The following is a 14,631-nucleotide window of genomic DNA, read 5'->3' as shown; positions in this document are numbered from 1 at the left end:
GTTTGTGCCCTGGGCTGGGGAGAAGGAGGAAGGGCAGCTAGGGGGACAGCCAAGGGCCAGGCGGGTGAATGAGGAGGCGTCGCTTAACCTTAGTCTAAGCAGGTATTTCTCAACGGTTCATGCAAAATTTCTAGGAATCTACTGTTTTGATCAGGATCCACTTTCAAGTCTCTGTGCCCTCCAGGCCCCACTTGGGAAATACTGCCGAGTGTCATGGTGGTACCGTAACCTGCAAGTGTGCTTCCCCAGCCCAGCAGCCTTTGTGCGGAGGGCCTGCTGTCTGGAGCTGCCTGACGGCTCCTCTCCTTGGAGTTCCGCCTGCGTGCGCACGGCCCAGCCTTCAGACGGCGGGGCGCTCTCAGAACAGTGCGTCTGCGCGTTACCCACACCTGTGCAGGCTGTGCAGGCGGTCCCCTGCCCCCATGGGGCCTGCTCTCCCAGCTCTGCTGTACCGGTCAGGGCCACAGGAGGGCACCTCTCCCCACTTACCCCCACCCAGGAAGGAGTCCAGCCGAACTCCTGGAACAGGGACCTGCTGGTTCCCTTCTCCCTGGGGTTGGCTCCTGGCTCGCTGGGGTGTCACCGAAGGGAGGGCTCCTGGCTAGAAGAGAATCCCGTCTTGGTCTGAAGACTGTGACGCGTGTAGCCCAGGCCCGGCCAGTCAGGCGAGGTGGGCCACGGCGGGCCGCAGGTGGGCAGACAGCCGGAGGCCTTGCCGTCGCTCACTCCCCCCCCCCGGCCCCGCCCCAGCCCTCCGGCCCCGCCCCAGCCCTCCGGCCCCGCCCCCGCCCTTCGGTCCCGAGTTCTGATCCTGCACCTGCTGAGCCCTGAGGAGGGGTCGTCTGTACGTCAGCCTCAAAAGCACAGGATATTAAACGGGGCTCGTCCTGCAAACCCAGCGACACCCCTCCAAGGCTGGTGAAACCTAGTCCCCTAAACTGCTCTCGGGGAGCCGCCCCTCCCGGCAGGCAGCAGGAGGGTCCCCAGGGCCAAGGCGCGCCTCCTACCCCGTGGCCGTCTGCCCTTGACCGCAGGGCAGCCTCACTCGCAGCGGAGCTGGGAGCAGGCCCGGGGCTCCGCGCTCCCCCGCTGCCCTCCCGGGGGCGCCCCAAGGCCAGGCCTCGGGCGGGAGCTGCCGTCCTCCTTAGGGGCCTGGGGACACTCCGTGCGCCCATCTGGGGAGGTCAGCGGGCAGGGGCCGCCATCCCGGCTGCTGGCTCCTGCGTCCCCTCCCGCCCAAGGAAACCAGGAAGTAGATAGGAAAATACAGGCTTTATTTGTCATCTGAAACAACAAACCAGAAATATAATTTTGCCTTTAAAAATCTCTGTCTTAGGCTAAAGACACCACCACTGACAACGTCCAGCCTTCCCTGACTCCCTTTAGAAAATCCCCAGGTCTGGTGTCAGCCGGCACCAGAAGAAGGAAGACTGCAGGCCAGCCCGGTGGGCAGCCTGTACCCGGCCCCCTCTACCCCTGTCCTGCCTCAGAACCATGTTCTGACGGCCTCCCCCGGGCCACTCCCTAGACTCGCAGCCGTCACAGAGCCAGAAACCGGCCTCCTGCCACCTGACCCTCCGTAAGCGGCGGGGAGGCTGATGTCCTGCAGAGCGAGGCCCAGGACTCGCCGGGATCGCACTCCCCAGGAGGGCAGACCTCGGAAAGGGGACCGGTGAACCCCACCCTGCACTGCCCCCTCCCACGCCCACCCTCAGCCTCTGTCCCTTTGGGGGGGCGGGTTACAGGTAACGAGCAGATGGGCCCCTGGGCCCTTGCTCTGGTTTGGGCCCCAGTCCAGGTGCCACGAGGACTCTGGGAAGTCAGACTGAGCTGACAGAACGCTGGGAAAAGGACCCCATTACTGAGACCTCTGAGCAGGACGGGGGGGTCCTTTCGCTGCTCCCGGGGTCTGTTTGGTATATGCTGGCAGGAGGGTCACAGAGGATGAGCCAGTCCCCGCCCTGGGGTCACGGGCCCAGAGATGCTGAGGGTGGGGCATGGCAGTGGGAGGTGCAGAGCAACGGTTCTCGGGCCGCAGGCTGTGGGAGTGGGAGCGGTGCGCGTCCCCACGGGGCCTGGCGGGGACGTACTTGGGCAGCGCGGAGGATGAGTCCGGTGGTGCGTGGCCGGGCTCTCGGGAGGCCACCATCCACACACGCTGCATCTTCCAGGCCTCTGGGCAGGCGTCCCTGGAAATCCCAGCAGGAGAGGTGTGAGTGGGTTACCATGGTGACGGGCAGTCTCATCCGGCAGCACCACCTTGGCCTCTTGAGAGGATCTGGAAGGAATCCTCGTGCCGTGGGCTTGGGTTTCTCCCCATCCGCCGCAGGAGGTTGCATAAGCAAGCAGCAGGTTGTGTGGCCCGAGGGCTGAGACCACGGGGGACGCCTGGCTCCGCTCCCCGAGGTCCCACGACCTCTGTCCCTAAGTGACTGTGTGTGTGATGCCGAGCTCGAGCGGGAACGATTAGTGACCCGGAGCCGGGTGGTTGGTGGTGCAGGGACAGATGGCTTTGGAGAGGGCGTGGTGCTGGGTTGCCAAGTGCTGGTCCAGATGGCTGGGCTGGGCTGAATGCACAGTGGTACCAGCCATCGGAAGCTGGGCCCAACATCTTCCTGGCTTAGAAGAGAGTCGCAGAAACCGGCCCCGCACCCCCAGACGCAGATAAGGTGGGTTGAGCCAGAGGAGGGGGGTGTCACCGGCTGTGACTGTACCGGGAGCCGCAGCGGTACGGGGGCGCTGGGTCCAGGAGTCTTTGCTCGCACACACACATCTCTTCTGCCCGTGGGCCAGAGCGTTTGTGGTCCAGAGGGGAGCGTCAGTGTACTGATACCTTCCGGACGCTCCGGTGTCCGTGGAGACACGGGCCCGTTTGCTGGCGGGCTGGGGGGAAGGTGGGAAGGGGGCGGGAGGGGGGCTGGCGTGCCCCCCGGCCCCGCCCTGGGCTCTCAGGCCACAGAGGAGACCTGCTTCCGGTCCTCGTGCTCGCCCTCCGCGTCGCCCATCAGCGGCTGGCGCTTCCTGAGCTCCCGGTGGTACTTGGCCATGAGGGAGGCGTAGATGCAGCCGTAGGCAGCGGCCACCACCATCATGATGCAGACCACACCGCACAGCACCCCCGCGATGATCACGGTGCCGACGGCCCGCCGCACGCTCACGGGCCGGGGCCTCTGCTTCTGGGGGCAGGCGGTGCTGGGCTCGGGCTCGGGCTCGGGGCCCGGCTTGGGCTTGGGAGGCTCCGGGCTGGCCTTGGTGCAGGGTGGCCCGGGGACCTCCAGCCCGGCTGAGCTGCTCTGGTCCTCCAGCTGCGAGCAGTAGTTGAACATCTCCATGGGGACCACGCGCATGTCCTTCCCCCTCAGCTCCTTGGGCAGGGTGCAGGCCAGCTGATCCAGGCGCCCCCCTGCATCAGGAGAGAGAAAAGGGGGGCTGAGGCCGGCACTCCCTCCCCCAGCCCCAGGTCCCCACACAGAGGCCCGGGAGGCCTAGTTTCCATCCGCAGCACTATCAATCCTGGAGCGAAGGGGAGAGGTTAGGGGGACTGGCGTACGGCGCCCAGTGACGGGGAGGCGGGTACACGTGTCACGGCGTTTAACCCGCGCAGAAGCCTCAGAAGACGGACAGTGTCCCTGCTCCCATCTGATAGAGAAACAAACATTCCCACCTCTCCTGCCCCCAGAGTCAAGCTGGCCCCCGGGTGCTCAGGAAAGGGGGGCCAGGAGCCCTGCCAGGCGGCAGCCCGTGCCTGTCCTAACTGACCTCTCCACTGACCGCCGTCCGTGACCCCCGGCTCTGCTCTCCCCAGCAACTGCTCCCCCCGCGCCCCTCCCGCCCACACAAAGGACAGAGGTCAGAGCCTCGGCCCTGCTCCTCCACGCGGGCGGGACCGTGGTTCCTAAGACTCCTCCTTGGAAGAGGGAGGGGGGGCCCAGGGACAGCAGTTTCCTCCTTGAGGGCAGTGGTGGCCCCCTCAGCAGCCCGGCCACAGCACCCGTGAGCGCAGTGCCATCTTGGGAGGACACCCTGAGGACCCCCGAGGGCAGAGGAGGGCGTGCGGGCAGCGCAGGCTCACCCCGCGGCCTGGGCGGGGAGGGTGCAGCGCACAGGTGGGGCGAGAGGAAGAGGAGCTGCCCAGACGCCCCCCTTTTGGCCTCTTCGGGCAGCCCGAGATCTAGACGCAGGCGCGGCCCCCAGGGAAGCGCCTGGGCTCCTGCAGCCCCATCGCCGGGGTCTCCTCACACAATAGACATCAGTCTTCCCCGGGTGCTGAGGAAAAGGGCCCAGGTTTTTGTTCTGGTTTGGTCTGCGTTGTTTTGGAGGAGCGCATGGCGGAAGATAACTCTACTAGTGAAAAGTTCCTAAAGTGTACGTTCCCCCTCCACGCCCTTCAGCTCCCGGTGACCGATGACTGGAGGGGCAAGGACGTCCCCTGCAGATCACACATCGGTCTGGCTCTCCAGACCCCTGTCCAAGGCTTACATCCCGTGAACTGTGTCCAGGGCCTTTGCACGGGCGGGGGCTGGGCGTGGAGACGCAGCCGCCCTACCTCCCTGCTCCCAAAACCTGAGGCTGACTCCCTCCCGGCCAGGGCATCTGCAAGTCACTTTACGTATCGAATTGCTGAGGAGTCTCGATTTTCCAGGCTGTCAATAAGAATGGCCGTCTCAGCTGCAGCTCAGTTAGGGTTCAAGTGGGTCACGTACATGGTAGGATATTTGGAAACTGGAAACCATGCAAGTGTTACTATTTCTCCTCTCACAAAAACGGGAGAAATTATCACAGGGACTAACATTTTATGGTACTTTATCGTTTGTAAAATGTTTTTAATTAACTAACACGTGAGAATATTATGCAAATAATTAAATTGTGGAAACACTGTGAAACAAAGGGAGTAAGACTTTGACGAAAGCATTAGCGTTCGCTTCACATCGATTCACTCGTTCAGCAGATTCATGGAGCCCTACTTCCTGCTGGACACCAAACTGTGTCTAATTAAGCCCGGTTAATATTATGACTTCCGCCAGCCAGTGGACATATAAATGAGTAAGTTTTATTGCGGACTCACTTTATGCTGGGTCCTTTTCCAGACGCTTTCCATGAATTACCTACCTACTCCACACAGTGATTCTCTGAGATAGATTCTCTGAGATTGGCCCCATTTCACAGACGAGGGTGCAGCCACAGAGAGGTCAGTGAGCTCTCTCGAGATCACACACAGCTAGTACGTGGCAGAGCCACGAGGCAAAACCGGACCTGGCGCTTTTAGCCAGCAGGCTTACTTCTCTGCCCTTGTCCATTTCATTTAATCATTCCGAAGGTCATTCTAGAACTTTCCCGGGTCACCGAAAGGGGGAGCATTTGGCTTCTTAGTAAAAGCTTTGATAACAGAACTTCTAGGGAGAAGGAGTTGAGATCATCGTCAGAAAGAAAATGTGACTGCATTTGTGGATTTGAACTCGATTCCACCCTCCTGGCACTGTGGGTACTTAAGAGATGGCTGCATTATTCAGAGGAGCGAGGGTGTTTTGTTTTGGTTATTTTTGCCGTACGCGGGCCTCCCACTGTTGTGGCCTCTCGCGTTGCGGAGCACAGGCTCCGGACGCGCAGGCTCAGCGGCCATGGCTCACGGGCCCAGCCACTCCGCAGCATGTGGGATCTTCCCGGACCGGGGCACGAACCCGCGTCCCCTGCATCGGCAGGCGGACTCTCAACCACTGCGCCACCAGGGAAGCCCGCGAGGGTGGTTTTATCCCTCCTCCTGCCGGGCCAGGGAAGCCTAGAGGCAGAGGACAATGATACTGTGTGTTTAAGTCCATCCTGAAACCTACAGAAGTGAGAGCCAGTTACAGAGAGTCAGCCTGAGGAGACAGGGCAGAGCAAGGCGGCTGGGAGCGGAGGGGATGGGAAGAAGGGGGCCGCGGAGCCCCTGTGCCCGCCGGTGGCCAGGCCGGGCCCACTCCTCCCCGACCTGACCCGTGCTCACCTCGGTAGGAGAACCACTCTAGCCAGTGCTTGAAGTCCCGCAGGTGGCAGTCGCACTCCCAGGGGTTGTCCCCCACCTGCAGCAGCTGCAGGCTGGCCAGGGGCTCGAAGGTCCGCCGGTCCAGGCTCTGCAGGCGGTTGGCGCGCAGGAACAGGGAGCGCAGGGCGGGGAGCCCGTCAAAGAGGCCGGGTGGGAGCCGGGCCAGGCCGTTGAGGGACAGGTCGAGGTGGCGCAGGCGCGCCAGGGGCCGCAGCAGCTCGGGGTCCAGGGCGCGGAGACTGTTGTTGCGCAGCTGCAGCTCCGTCAGGTTGGCCAGCCCCCCGAAGGCGGCGCGCGGCAGCCCGTCCAGGAAGTTGTTGGAGAGGTCCAGCCGCTGCAGGCCCGACAGGCCGGCGAAGGCCCCGGCGGGCAGGGAGCTCAGCCTGTTGTTCAGGAGCAGCAGGCTGCGGGTGGCGGCCGGCAGGTCCGCGGGCAGCGCGGCGAGGCCCCGGCCGCTGCAGTCCACCTGCAGGCCGTGGCCGTCGCACGTGCAGGGCAGGGGGCAGGCGGGGGCAGCCTCCGCCGTGCACAGGGCGATCCAACAGGTGAGCCCTGCGGGACAGACGGGGCATGGCAGGACTGCGGGTCGCCACTCCCACTGCCTTCCCCTCCCATCCGCCTCCCATCACGCGGCCTCGCGCCGATCCCCTTTGGCCCAACCACGCGCGGTGCCGTAGCGCTTCCTGACCACGTAGAAACACAACTAACCCCCCGCAGCACGTCCATGTGGACGGACACCACCGGGCAGCCAGGGTCCCCACACAGCCCCGACACCACAGACGCTGATGCGACAGAGGATGTGAGGGTGTCAGAGGGGCCGCCCCATGTTCCTCTCCCAGGGCCGCTGCCATGGAAGGATTCTGTGCAGAGAAAGTGGCTCTGCTTCCTTCCCCTCTGCACCGCACCCCCCCACAACCACCACCTGGAGCTGCACGGGGCTGATGGCCGTGCATGGGAGGGGCCGCGCTGCACACACGAAGGGGCACACCGACCCCTGCCACCACTTCCCCGGTCTGCATGAGTCCCACATCCAAGGTGGGCCAGCGACTCAGGGTGACGAGGGAGCCCGGGCCCGCCCAGGCCCCACCCCAGAGACCACTGTGGAAACAGCAGGGTGAGATGCTGAGTTCCACGTCCACGTGGAGGATGCTGGGGTGCGAGCCCCCAAAGTTGTGGGCCCGGGGCAAGTCCCACATCTGTTCTCACTTTACAGCCAGCTTGCCCTTAGCCTGGGCCCCTGTCCCCAATTTCCGCAGGACAGATCTGTTGACAGAATTCCTTTCACGGTCCCATGCTTTGCCCAGGGCCCCTGTGGCAGGGCTGCAGGGGGACGGGTGCTCAGAGAACAGTCCCGCAGGGCAGCTCGTTCCGTGGCCCACCCTTCTAAGAGTGACTGCAAAGCCCCCGACTGTCCCCCAGGGTGTCCCTGTGGAAGGGGAGGATCCCACCGGGCCGGGAGGAAAGGCCCCAGCCGAGGAGTGCTGGCCGCTCGGCTCCAGCTGGAGGGGCAGAGCTGCTCTGACCAGGGGTCTGGAGGGGACGGTCCTGAGTCTGTGTCTAGTAGGGGTCTGCTGTCTGGTGTCCCAAAGGGCAGACCCTGAAGGAACAGGGTGGGACCGCACCCCCCTTTCCTGGAGGATCTGTGACTCCTGAGAGGCACCTGCCAGGCTGACACCTGAGCGTCTTTGTTCTCGGGAGGAAATGAGCACAGGCACGGCCACGGACGCCAACTGGAAGCCCTTCCGGCCACCTGAGGTCACCTGAGGGCCGCTGACCCTCTCGCTGTCTGAGCTGTCTGTGGCCAGGTCAGCCTGTCAGACTACCCCCGCCGTGCCTTGTGGAAGTCAACTGAATTCCTCAGACCTCACTTTCCCCAGAAAAACACTCAACCCATCCAGCCTCCCTCTCAAAAGGACCGACATAACTACAGGTCACTGTCCCCCCCCCCAAAGAAATTCAGGCTGGCGTTAAAGCTCTGGTGGCAAGAAAACAGAGCCCTGTGTCGCGAGGTGTTGAGTGATTCCAAAGGAGGCTGAGAGGGGAGCTGGGTCCCTCGGGATCAGCTGCTCTGCGGGGTGAGTAATTGAGGCCGCTTGTGTCTTGGGGCGGCAGCATCACAGGGCTGACCGTGCGAGGGCAGGAGTCAGGGACCTCCCTCGAGACCATTCTTACCTCTTACCCTGTAGCCTTGACCCTTCACCTCGTGAAGAGAATTCCCAGGGCTTCCTTCACCCGACAGCTCACAAGGTTCCCTTGTGGGGAGTGGGCGGCCTCTGTCTCCCCATATGCAGAAGGAGGGGCTGGACCCGCTCCCCAAGGCCCCTTCCAGTGTCACGTCCCCAGAGCCCCCTGGTTCCCCCCGTCTCGGAGCTACGGGGGCTGAGCCCTAAGGGAGGCCTCCAGGCCCACCCAGCTGATGGCCGAGCAAGGAGAGGGCGGTTTGCCATTAGGGCAGCAGGACTTGCTGGGGCCCCTGGGGGTGGAAGCAGACCCACCTGGGGGGACAGAGCTGCCTGTGGAGCCCCTGCCCCCGACCCGCCCGCCACAGAGCTCAGAAGCAGCTCTTCCCCCGGCACCGTGGGCAGGGCTGCGGGGACTGGGCCCTTCTTCCCAGACCCAGGCCATGGACACCTGGGAAGAGCATCCCTGCATCCCCGCTAAGCCGACCCCCGCCTCCACTCACAAGAGATCTGCCTCCACAGCGGGGCAAACCAGGTGCTCAGCTCGGGGCCGCTGCCCGGGGCCAGCATGGTGGCTGCACGGCTGTCAGGCCCGGCACCTCGAGGGAGAGAGAAGCCGCTTGTCCGCTCGGTCAGTCCTGAGAGAGAGGGAGAGAGAGCTGAGCGGAAGCGGGTGTCAGGCCGGTGCAGCCCCGGGTTATGGAGGGGGCCCGGTGTCTCTTTACCCTCCCCTCCTGTGTTCTTGGCTCTGATTCCCTGGGCGGGGTAGGGGGGTGGGAGAAAGAGGAGCAAGGGGGCTGAGAAGCCAGGAGCCTCTGCCTCCGTCGACAGCAGGGGGCGCGTGGAGGGGCAGGCGGGCATCCCAGGAGCCCTGGGGCTGGAGACAGTGCTGAGGCCAGTGCTGGGCGATGCAGGAGCCGTCCACCCGCCCTGCATCCCTCACCTCCCGCCCAGCCTCTCCCCGCCTCTTCTTGTCTCCCTGGATGATCTCGTAAACGTGTTCGGAGCCACGTGGCCTCCTCGGCCTCTGGGCTTCCCCCACGTCCCAGGCGCGAAATCATCGAGAGCCAGCTGGCCCCCCAGCCCCACTGTGCTCTTACCATGGCCCCCGAGGAGGCCGAGACCAGGCCCCGCGTAGGGGCGGCCGTTGGCTCGCGGGTGAGGCCCAGGCCCGGCTCTTGCCACGGGGAAGCCCCCTGCTTGCCCTCCGCGGTCTCCCGGGGGGTGAGCGGCCGTGCTCTGTCTTCTGCCGCCGGCAGGTCTGGGATAAACCTCATCAGCGCAGGGGCTCGTGCTGCAGCCACTGCCGTCAGGGCACAGGGGCAGGGAGAGGGCGAGGCTGCAGCGCAGAGAGCGGCTCCTCTTCCCGAGGGGCGAGGGGGCCTCCCCCTTCCCAGGTGACCTGCCCTGCTCCCACTCCCTTCCAGGCGCGGCCAGGGGCCCGTCACAGGGGCGGGAAAGGGGACTGCGGGCCCCCTGCCGCCAGCCCAGCGCGAGGTGGCGAACGGACAGAGACGGGCCAGCAGCCTCCCCTGCTCGGTGGCCACGCTGGACCCGGGGGCCCCAGGCTGCAGCCTCCCGCTCCCCTCCCACAGCCGCCTTAATTCTGGGAGCCCGAGGGGCTAATGGCAGAGCGGAGCGGAGCTGAGGGGTGGGGGCAGCCGCTGGAACCTCAGCATCTAAGCAGGGTCTCCCTCAGGCACTGGGGGCCTCTTCCGTCTCCTCCCCGCTTACCGCTGCCAAGCAGCCTCCTGGCCCCATGAGCCCACGAGCGCCACAGCCCCGGGGGCCTGCAGCTGGGCCCTGGCAAGGGCACCCGCTCAGGATGGGGCCCGCCGGGGAGGGGGACCGCTCGGGGGGCCTGTCTGTCACCTGGGCTTCACCCCCCACCAGGGGGTTCGCAGAGGCTGCAGAGCGAGTCGCACTGGGCAGATGTGGGTGCAGACCCACATGCCTATAGGATGGATCTGGGGCCCTGGGCTGGGGGCGGAGCAGATGCCCAGAGCAGCTGAGGGGTCCTTTCCAGCTACCCTCCCAGGGCCAGGTCCCCGGGGCTCCTGGCTCAGACTCCCGGGTCAGGGAGGGCTCTGGGTTCGAATCCCTGCCGGCTGCTCCCTCGCTGTGTAACTTAAACAGATCACGGAAACCCTCTGGGCCTCGGTTTCCTTATCTCTCAGGGTGATGACCAGAACACACTGCCCTCGGTGGGGGTCAATCTGGTCGGGGGAGGAGAGCTAGCATTTGCTGAATTCAGGATACATCATCTTGCAAGGCAGTCTAGGGGACTCCAAGCTTGGACCTGAGCCCCAGGTAGACGTAGGGAGACGTCAGTGCCCTGTGTCCGCGGGGAGGGGCGGCGGCTTCCAGCGCGTCTGCGGGACCTCTCTTTCTTGGTCCCCCAGTCTCACACTTGGGTGTCTGTCTCTGTGCCTGGGCCCGTGCCAGGCCAGCAGCCGTCACATGGCGGTCACCGTGGGCTGCGCTCGCACACAGCCTCCCAGGCCTCCATCACTGAGGACGCCGTCCACCCTCTCCGTGAGCCTTGGCCCCAACCCCTGGAATAGTCCCACACTCCTCTCGCCAGCGAGGACCCGCAGGTCGGCAGCTCACAGCGCCCACACGGTGTCAGGGGGGTCAGCAGCCAGCCAGGCTCAGAGGTGGAGACCAGCGTGCCTGGTCACGCGGCCGGTCAGGGACAGAGGCCCGCTCCCTGGGGACTGTCCCCCAGCAGTGGCCCCTGGGGGGAGACACGTGTGTGCGCTGAGCGGGGTGCACACACAGGCTCCCAACGCAGCGTGTGATGCAGACCACCCCCCCAGAGAGCGTGCAGCCACACACACGCACACGGGTGCACTCGCGCGCGCTGGCAGCCCTCCAGCATCCTCAGATGCTATCACTCCCGCAGTTCCCGCATGCCCCCGGCAGACAGATGCACGGGGGGACCTCCAGCCCGGAAGCAGGGCCTAGAGAAGCCCCCCGAGGGCCGCCCCCAACCCAGGACCCTTTCCACACTCAGACCCACGCCCTGGGATCTCTGGAGAAACGTGACGGGAACAAGGCCCCACAGGTCCATGGGACTGTAGCCTGCGCTCCCTGGGGACCACAGAAGCACCCCTCAGGCGCTGTGGGGTCCATCACCCTGCCCTCCAGCCCACCTCCAACCCAGGACCCCTTCCGGCCCCCAGAACCCTCTACCTCGTTAGGAAAGGGGTGACCTACATTAGGATGCCAGGAGCACAGCGGCTCAGGCAGGCGTGGCCACTGCGGAATAAATTCACGCCGTCTGGGAGGGAAGTCCCCACCCAGGTGGGGGAACGGGCAACGGAAACGAGTGAGGTGGCAGTGTCGGGGCTCCAAGCCCCACAGCCTGTGGGCATTTCTGTCCCAGTCCCAGGGACAGGGACACAGAGAGGAGGGTGGACCCAGCGGGGTCCCCAGCCTCCTTCGCTGGGCTCTGCTGAGAGAATCAGGATAGAGGATGGGGCTGAGGAGCTGCAGGCCGAGCGACCCCCCCCGCCCAGGATAGGAACACGGGCTCTGGGCCCCAGCCCTCTGCTACTCCAGCGTGGTCCACGGGCCAGCAGCAGCAGCCTCGCCAGGAGCTTCCCAGACCCAGCCCAGGCCAATGGGGCCAGGATCTGCCTCTTAACAAGACCTCAGGCCATTCACGTACCTGGTCACGTTCGAGAAGCCCTGGGCCAGGTCACTTCTCTCCCGGCAGCGCAGACCCCAGCACCTCCCGGGAGGCCGCGGCAGGGGATGGCCGGGGCCGGGGCAGCCGGGGGCGGCAGCGATGGGGGATGCTGGCAGTAACAGCTCTGCAGGAGGGCTCCGCATGGGGAGAAAGCATGCCCGCGGGGAAACACCTGTGTATGGTTCCCAGTCCCCGCAACAACTGTCTGGGGTTAGCAGCACTGCTGACACCATTTTGCGGATGGGGACACGGAGGCTGGGGACAGGTAGTAACTTGCCTAAGGGCAGGCAGTGGGAGGGTGCAGCCAGGGCCCAGGCGGCCTGGCGACAGAGCTACCGACCAGCGGCCTCAGGAGCCTGGAGGCGGCTCTGCTGACCCGCCTGCGCGTGGAGGCTCCTGGAGCAGGGGGAGGGCTGTACCCTCGCGTTTGTGCAGTGCTTCACGCCGACCGGCCTCTCCTCGTCCTTCCGCTGCCTCTCTGCGCCCGACGCGGGTACCCTCATCAAGCCGGGTCGCCCCCTCCCCGCCAGCCTTCCCCCCAGGGGCATCACAGATGCAGTGAGGAGAGGGAGGCAGGGGTCTTGCTGGGGAGGGGGTGGCGGGCTGAGGTGAGGAGGTGGGCTGGGAGCCCCGCGGGGGTGGCAGCAGGGCAGAAGGGCCCACGGGCTCCTGCGGAGTCACGTGGGGTGTGGCAGCCCCCCGAGACTCGGGGTGCGGGGGCGGGGACGGCTTCCCTTCCCCACGGGAGGAGCAGCCTGCCTCGCTCCCACCCCCGCCGACGCCCAGGTTAGGGTGGGCGCCCTGACCCCTCTGTGCTTCTGCCCCCCATTCCTCCTCCGGCCAGGGTTGGCTCAGTCTCCAGCCGGAAACTTCCAGCAAACCCACCCAGGCCTGGCGTCCGCACCCTTCCTCTGGTGCTGCGTGGTCACGTCCATCCCCCCAAGTCAGTGTCCAAGCCGCACAGCCATCAGCGCCCACTGTGCCTTGACCTGGGGCTCCTGCCCCCTGGGACGTCTTGCTGGCCTGCCGTGTACCCCCTCCCCAGGGATCTCCCTTTGATCAAGGTTCCCCAACCCGGGACAAGGCCTCTGCGCCCCTCCATTGTGCAGACAGGTGAAGGTCACGGGCTACCGAGCGGCAGGGCCGGGACGGAGGCCACGCCTGGGGCTTCAAGGGCAGCCCCTTCCCACCCGCCCGGCCGGGCTGAGGGGCACCTGGACAGGGGGACAGCGGGCGCCCGCGCTGAGCCCCGGGGGTGCCGTCCAGGCCGCGCGCTCCACCTGCAGCCGCCGGTCTGGCCTTCCAGGCCCTTCCCACCTCTTCCCTGCCTGGCATCCCCGTAACACACGCGGCCCAGGCAGCGCGGAAGCTGGTTTTTTTAAATCTCTAAATTTGTACTTGGAACAGACAAACCCCCTGGTGCATTTTTAAACGCGTGCCCCGTTCTCATGCCCGCCTTCCTGCAGCCTCGTTTCCTTGTCATCCTTCCTTGTCAGACATTCCCACTCCCAACCAGACCCTCTGGAAAGCGGAGAAAAACCCCCATCACCCCTCGCAGAAGCTGCTCTTGGGCCCGCGGGCCTGGCTCGGGGGCGAGGGGTTGGACCCGGGCAGGCAGGGTGGAGAGGCCTGATCTGTGTAGGAGGAGGGGGGAGGCCTCCCCAGGCACCCCAGCCCTAAAACACCCCCCTCCCCGTGCCCCTCAGCGTTGGGGGCTGAAAATGGGAGCAGGGTTTGCTTGTCCCAGGCGCAGCTTCCAGCCAAACCCCAAAGGAAGCAGATCGGTTGCTGAAGAAGCTCCCCCCACCCCCGTCCTCCTCCTGGCACCCCCAGCCGGCTTCCCTGGTCTCCCTCTCCTGGCAAAGCTGGATGGAGCCTGTGCCGGTGTGGAGGGGGACACGGCCGCGGGTCCCGTCCCAGCTGCGCTCCCCGGCCCATCTCCACACGCTCAGCCCGCCCCCCGGCCCTGTAGTTAGCTAAGCTGCTGGGTGTCGGTCTGAGCCAGGCCCGAGAGCCAGGTGCCAGTGTCCCCACCAGCCACCCCAGACAGGCAGACAGCAGCTCAGGGAGAGGATAAAGGGCCCTGAGAGTGAGCGGGGAGGTTGGGACTCCCGGTCAGACGGCCTCCGTCCTGCCCCGGCCGTATAACAGCCACCCCTAAGCTGAGCCCACCCCGCCCCCCAAGGCTTCCTGAGCTCTTTCGTAGGTAGAGAGGGTGTGCAGCTGGGGGACCCCAGCCCCAACAGGGCCCAGGTGGGCTGGGAGCAGAGCTGGAGCCTCGAGGAAGGGCCGGAGGAAGGGCTCCGAGGCTCCTCTCCCGCATCCACTCCCGGCCACGCCCCCCATACGAGCCGGGGACTCAGGTCCAGCTGGGGGGACCCTCTGCACCCCTGTCCAAGGACAGCCTGCTAGAGGCCAGCGCGCCTCGCTGAGGGCGTCCTGTAGAGGCCGGTCAGCACCCCTGGTCCCTGCCCACGCCTCGGCGCCAGCCCTCCAGCCTGCCACCCCACAGACGTCCTGTGTGCCGGCCCTGTCACCAGCACCCCCTTTCCCCTGGCACCCAAGTCCCTGGGGCTGCCTGCCGAGCCGGGCATGCAGGCGGCACAGGGCTCCTGGCTGGCGCCCCCCATGCTGCAGGGACCGGTTTCTATGCCACCGGGCCTGTCATCCGGCACTGGCAATGCCTCCTCCCCTCCTTCCCCAGCAGAATCCCAGCTCCTGTCCCCAACGCTGGG

General features: G+C 65.6%; 2 protein-coding genes across 2 annotated transcripts in view; one reads left to right on the top strand and one right to left on the bottom strand.

The window, feature by feature from the left end:
* Positions 1–14,631, top strand: part of CACNA2D4 (calcium voltage-gated channel auxiliary subunit alpha2delta 4) — an 80,004-nt gene that overhangs the window by 50,508 nt on the left and 14,865 nt on the right. The window lies entirely within an intron of this gene.
* Positions 1,258–13,406, bottom strand: LRTM2 (leucine rich repeats and transmembrane domains 2). Its single transcript, XM_033867257.2, has 4 exons — positions 9,303–13,406; positions 8,706–8,840; positions 5,984–6,574; positions 1,258–3,403 (listed from the first exon to the last, which is right to left on the bottom strand). The coding sequence occupies exons 2-4, from the start codon at positions 8,770–8,772 to the stop codon at positions 2,949–2,951; spliced, it is 1,113 nt and encodes a 370-aa protein (XP_033723148.1). The 5' UTR covers positions 8,773–8,840; positions 9,303–13,406; the 3' UTR covers positions 1,258–2,948.

The sequence above is a fragment of the Tursiops truncatus genome, chromosome 11, assembly GCF_011762595.2.
Source record: "Tursiops truncatus isolate mTurTru1 chromosome 11, mTurTru1.mat.Y, whole genome shotgun sequence".
NCBI lineage: Eukaryota > Metazoa > Chordata > Mammalia > Artiodactyla > Delphinidae > Tursiops > Tursiops truncatus.
Note: the sequence above shows the minus strand (reverse complement) of the source record. Positions and strands in the feature narration are given on the sequence as shown.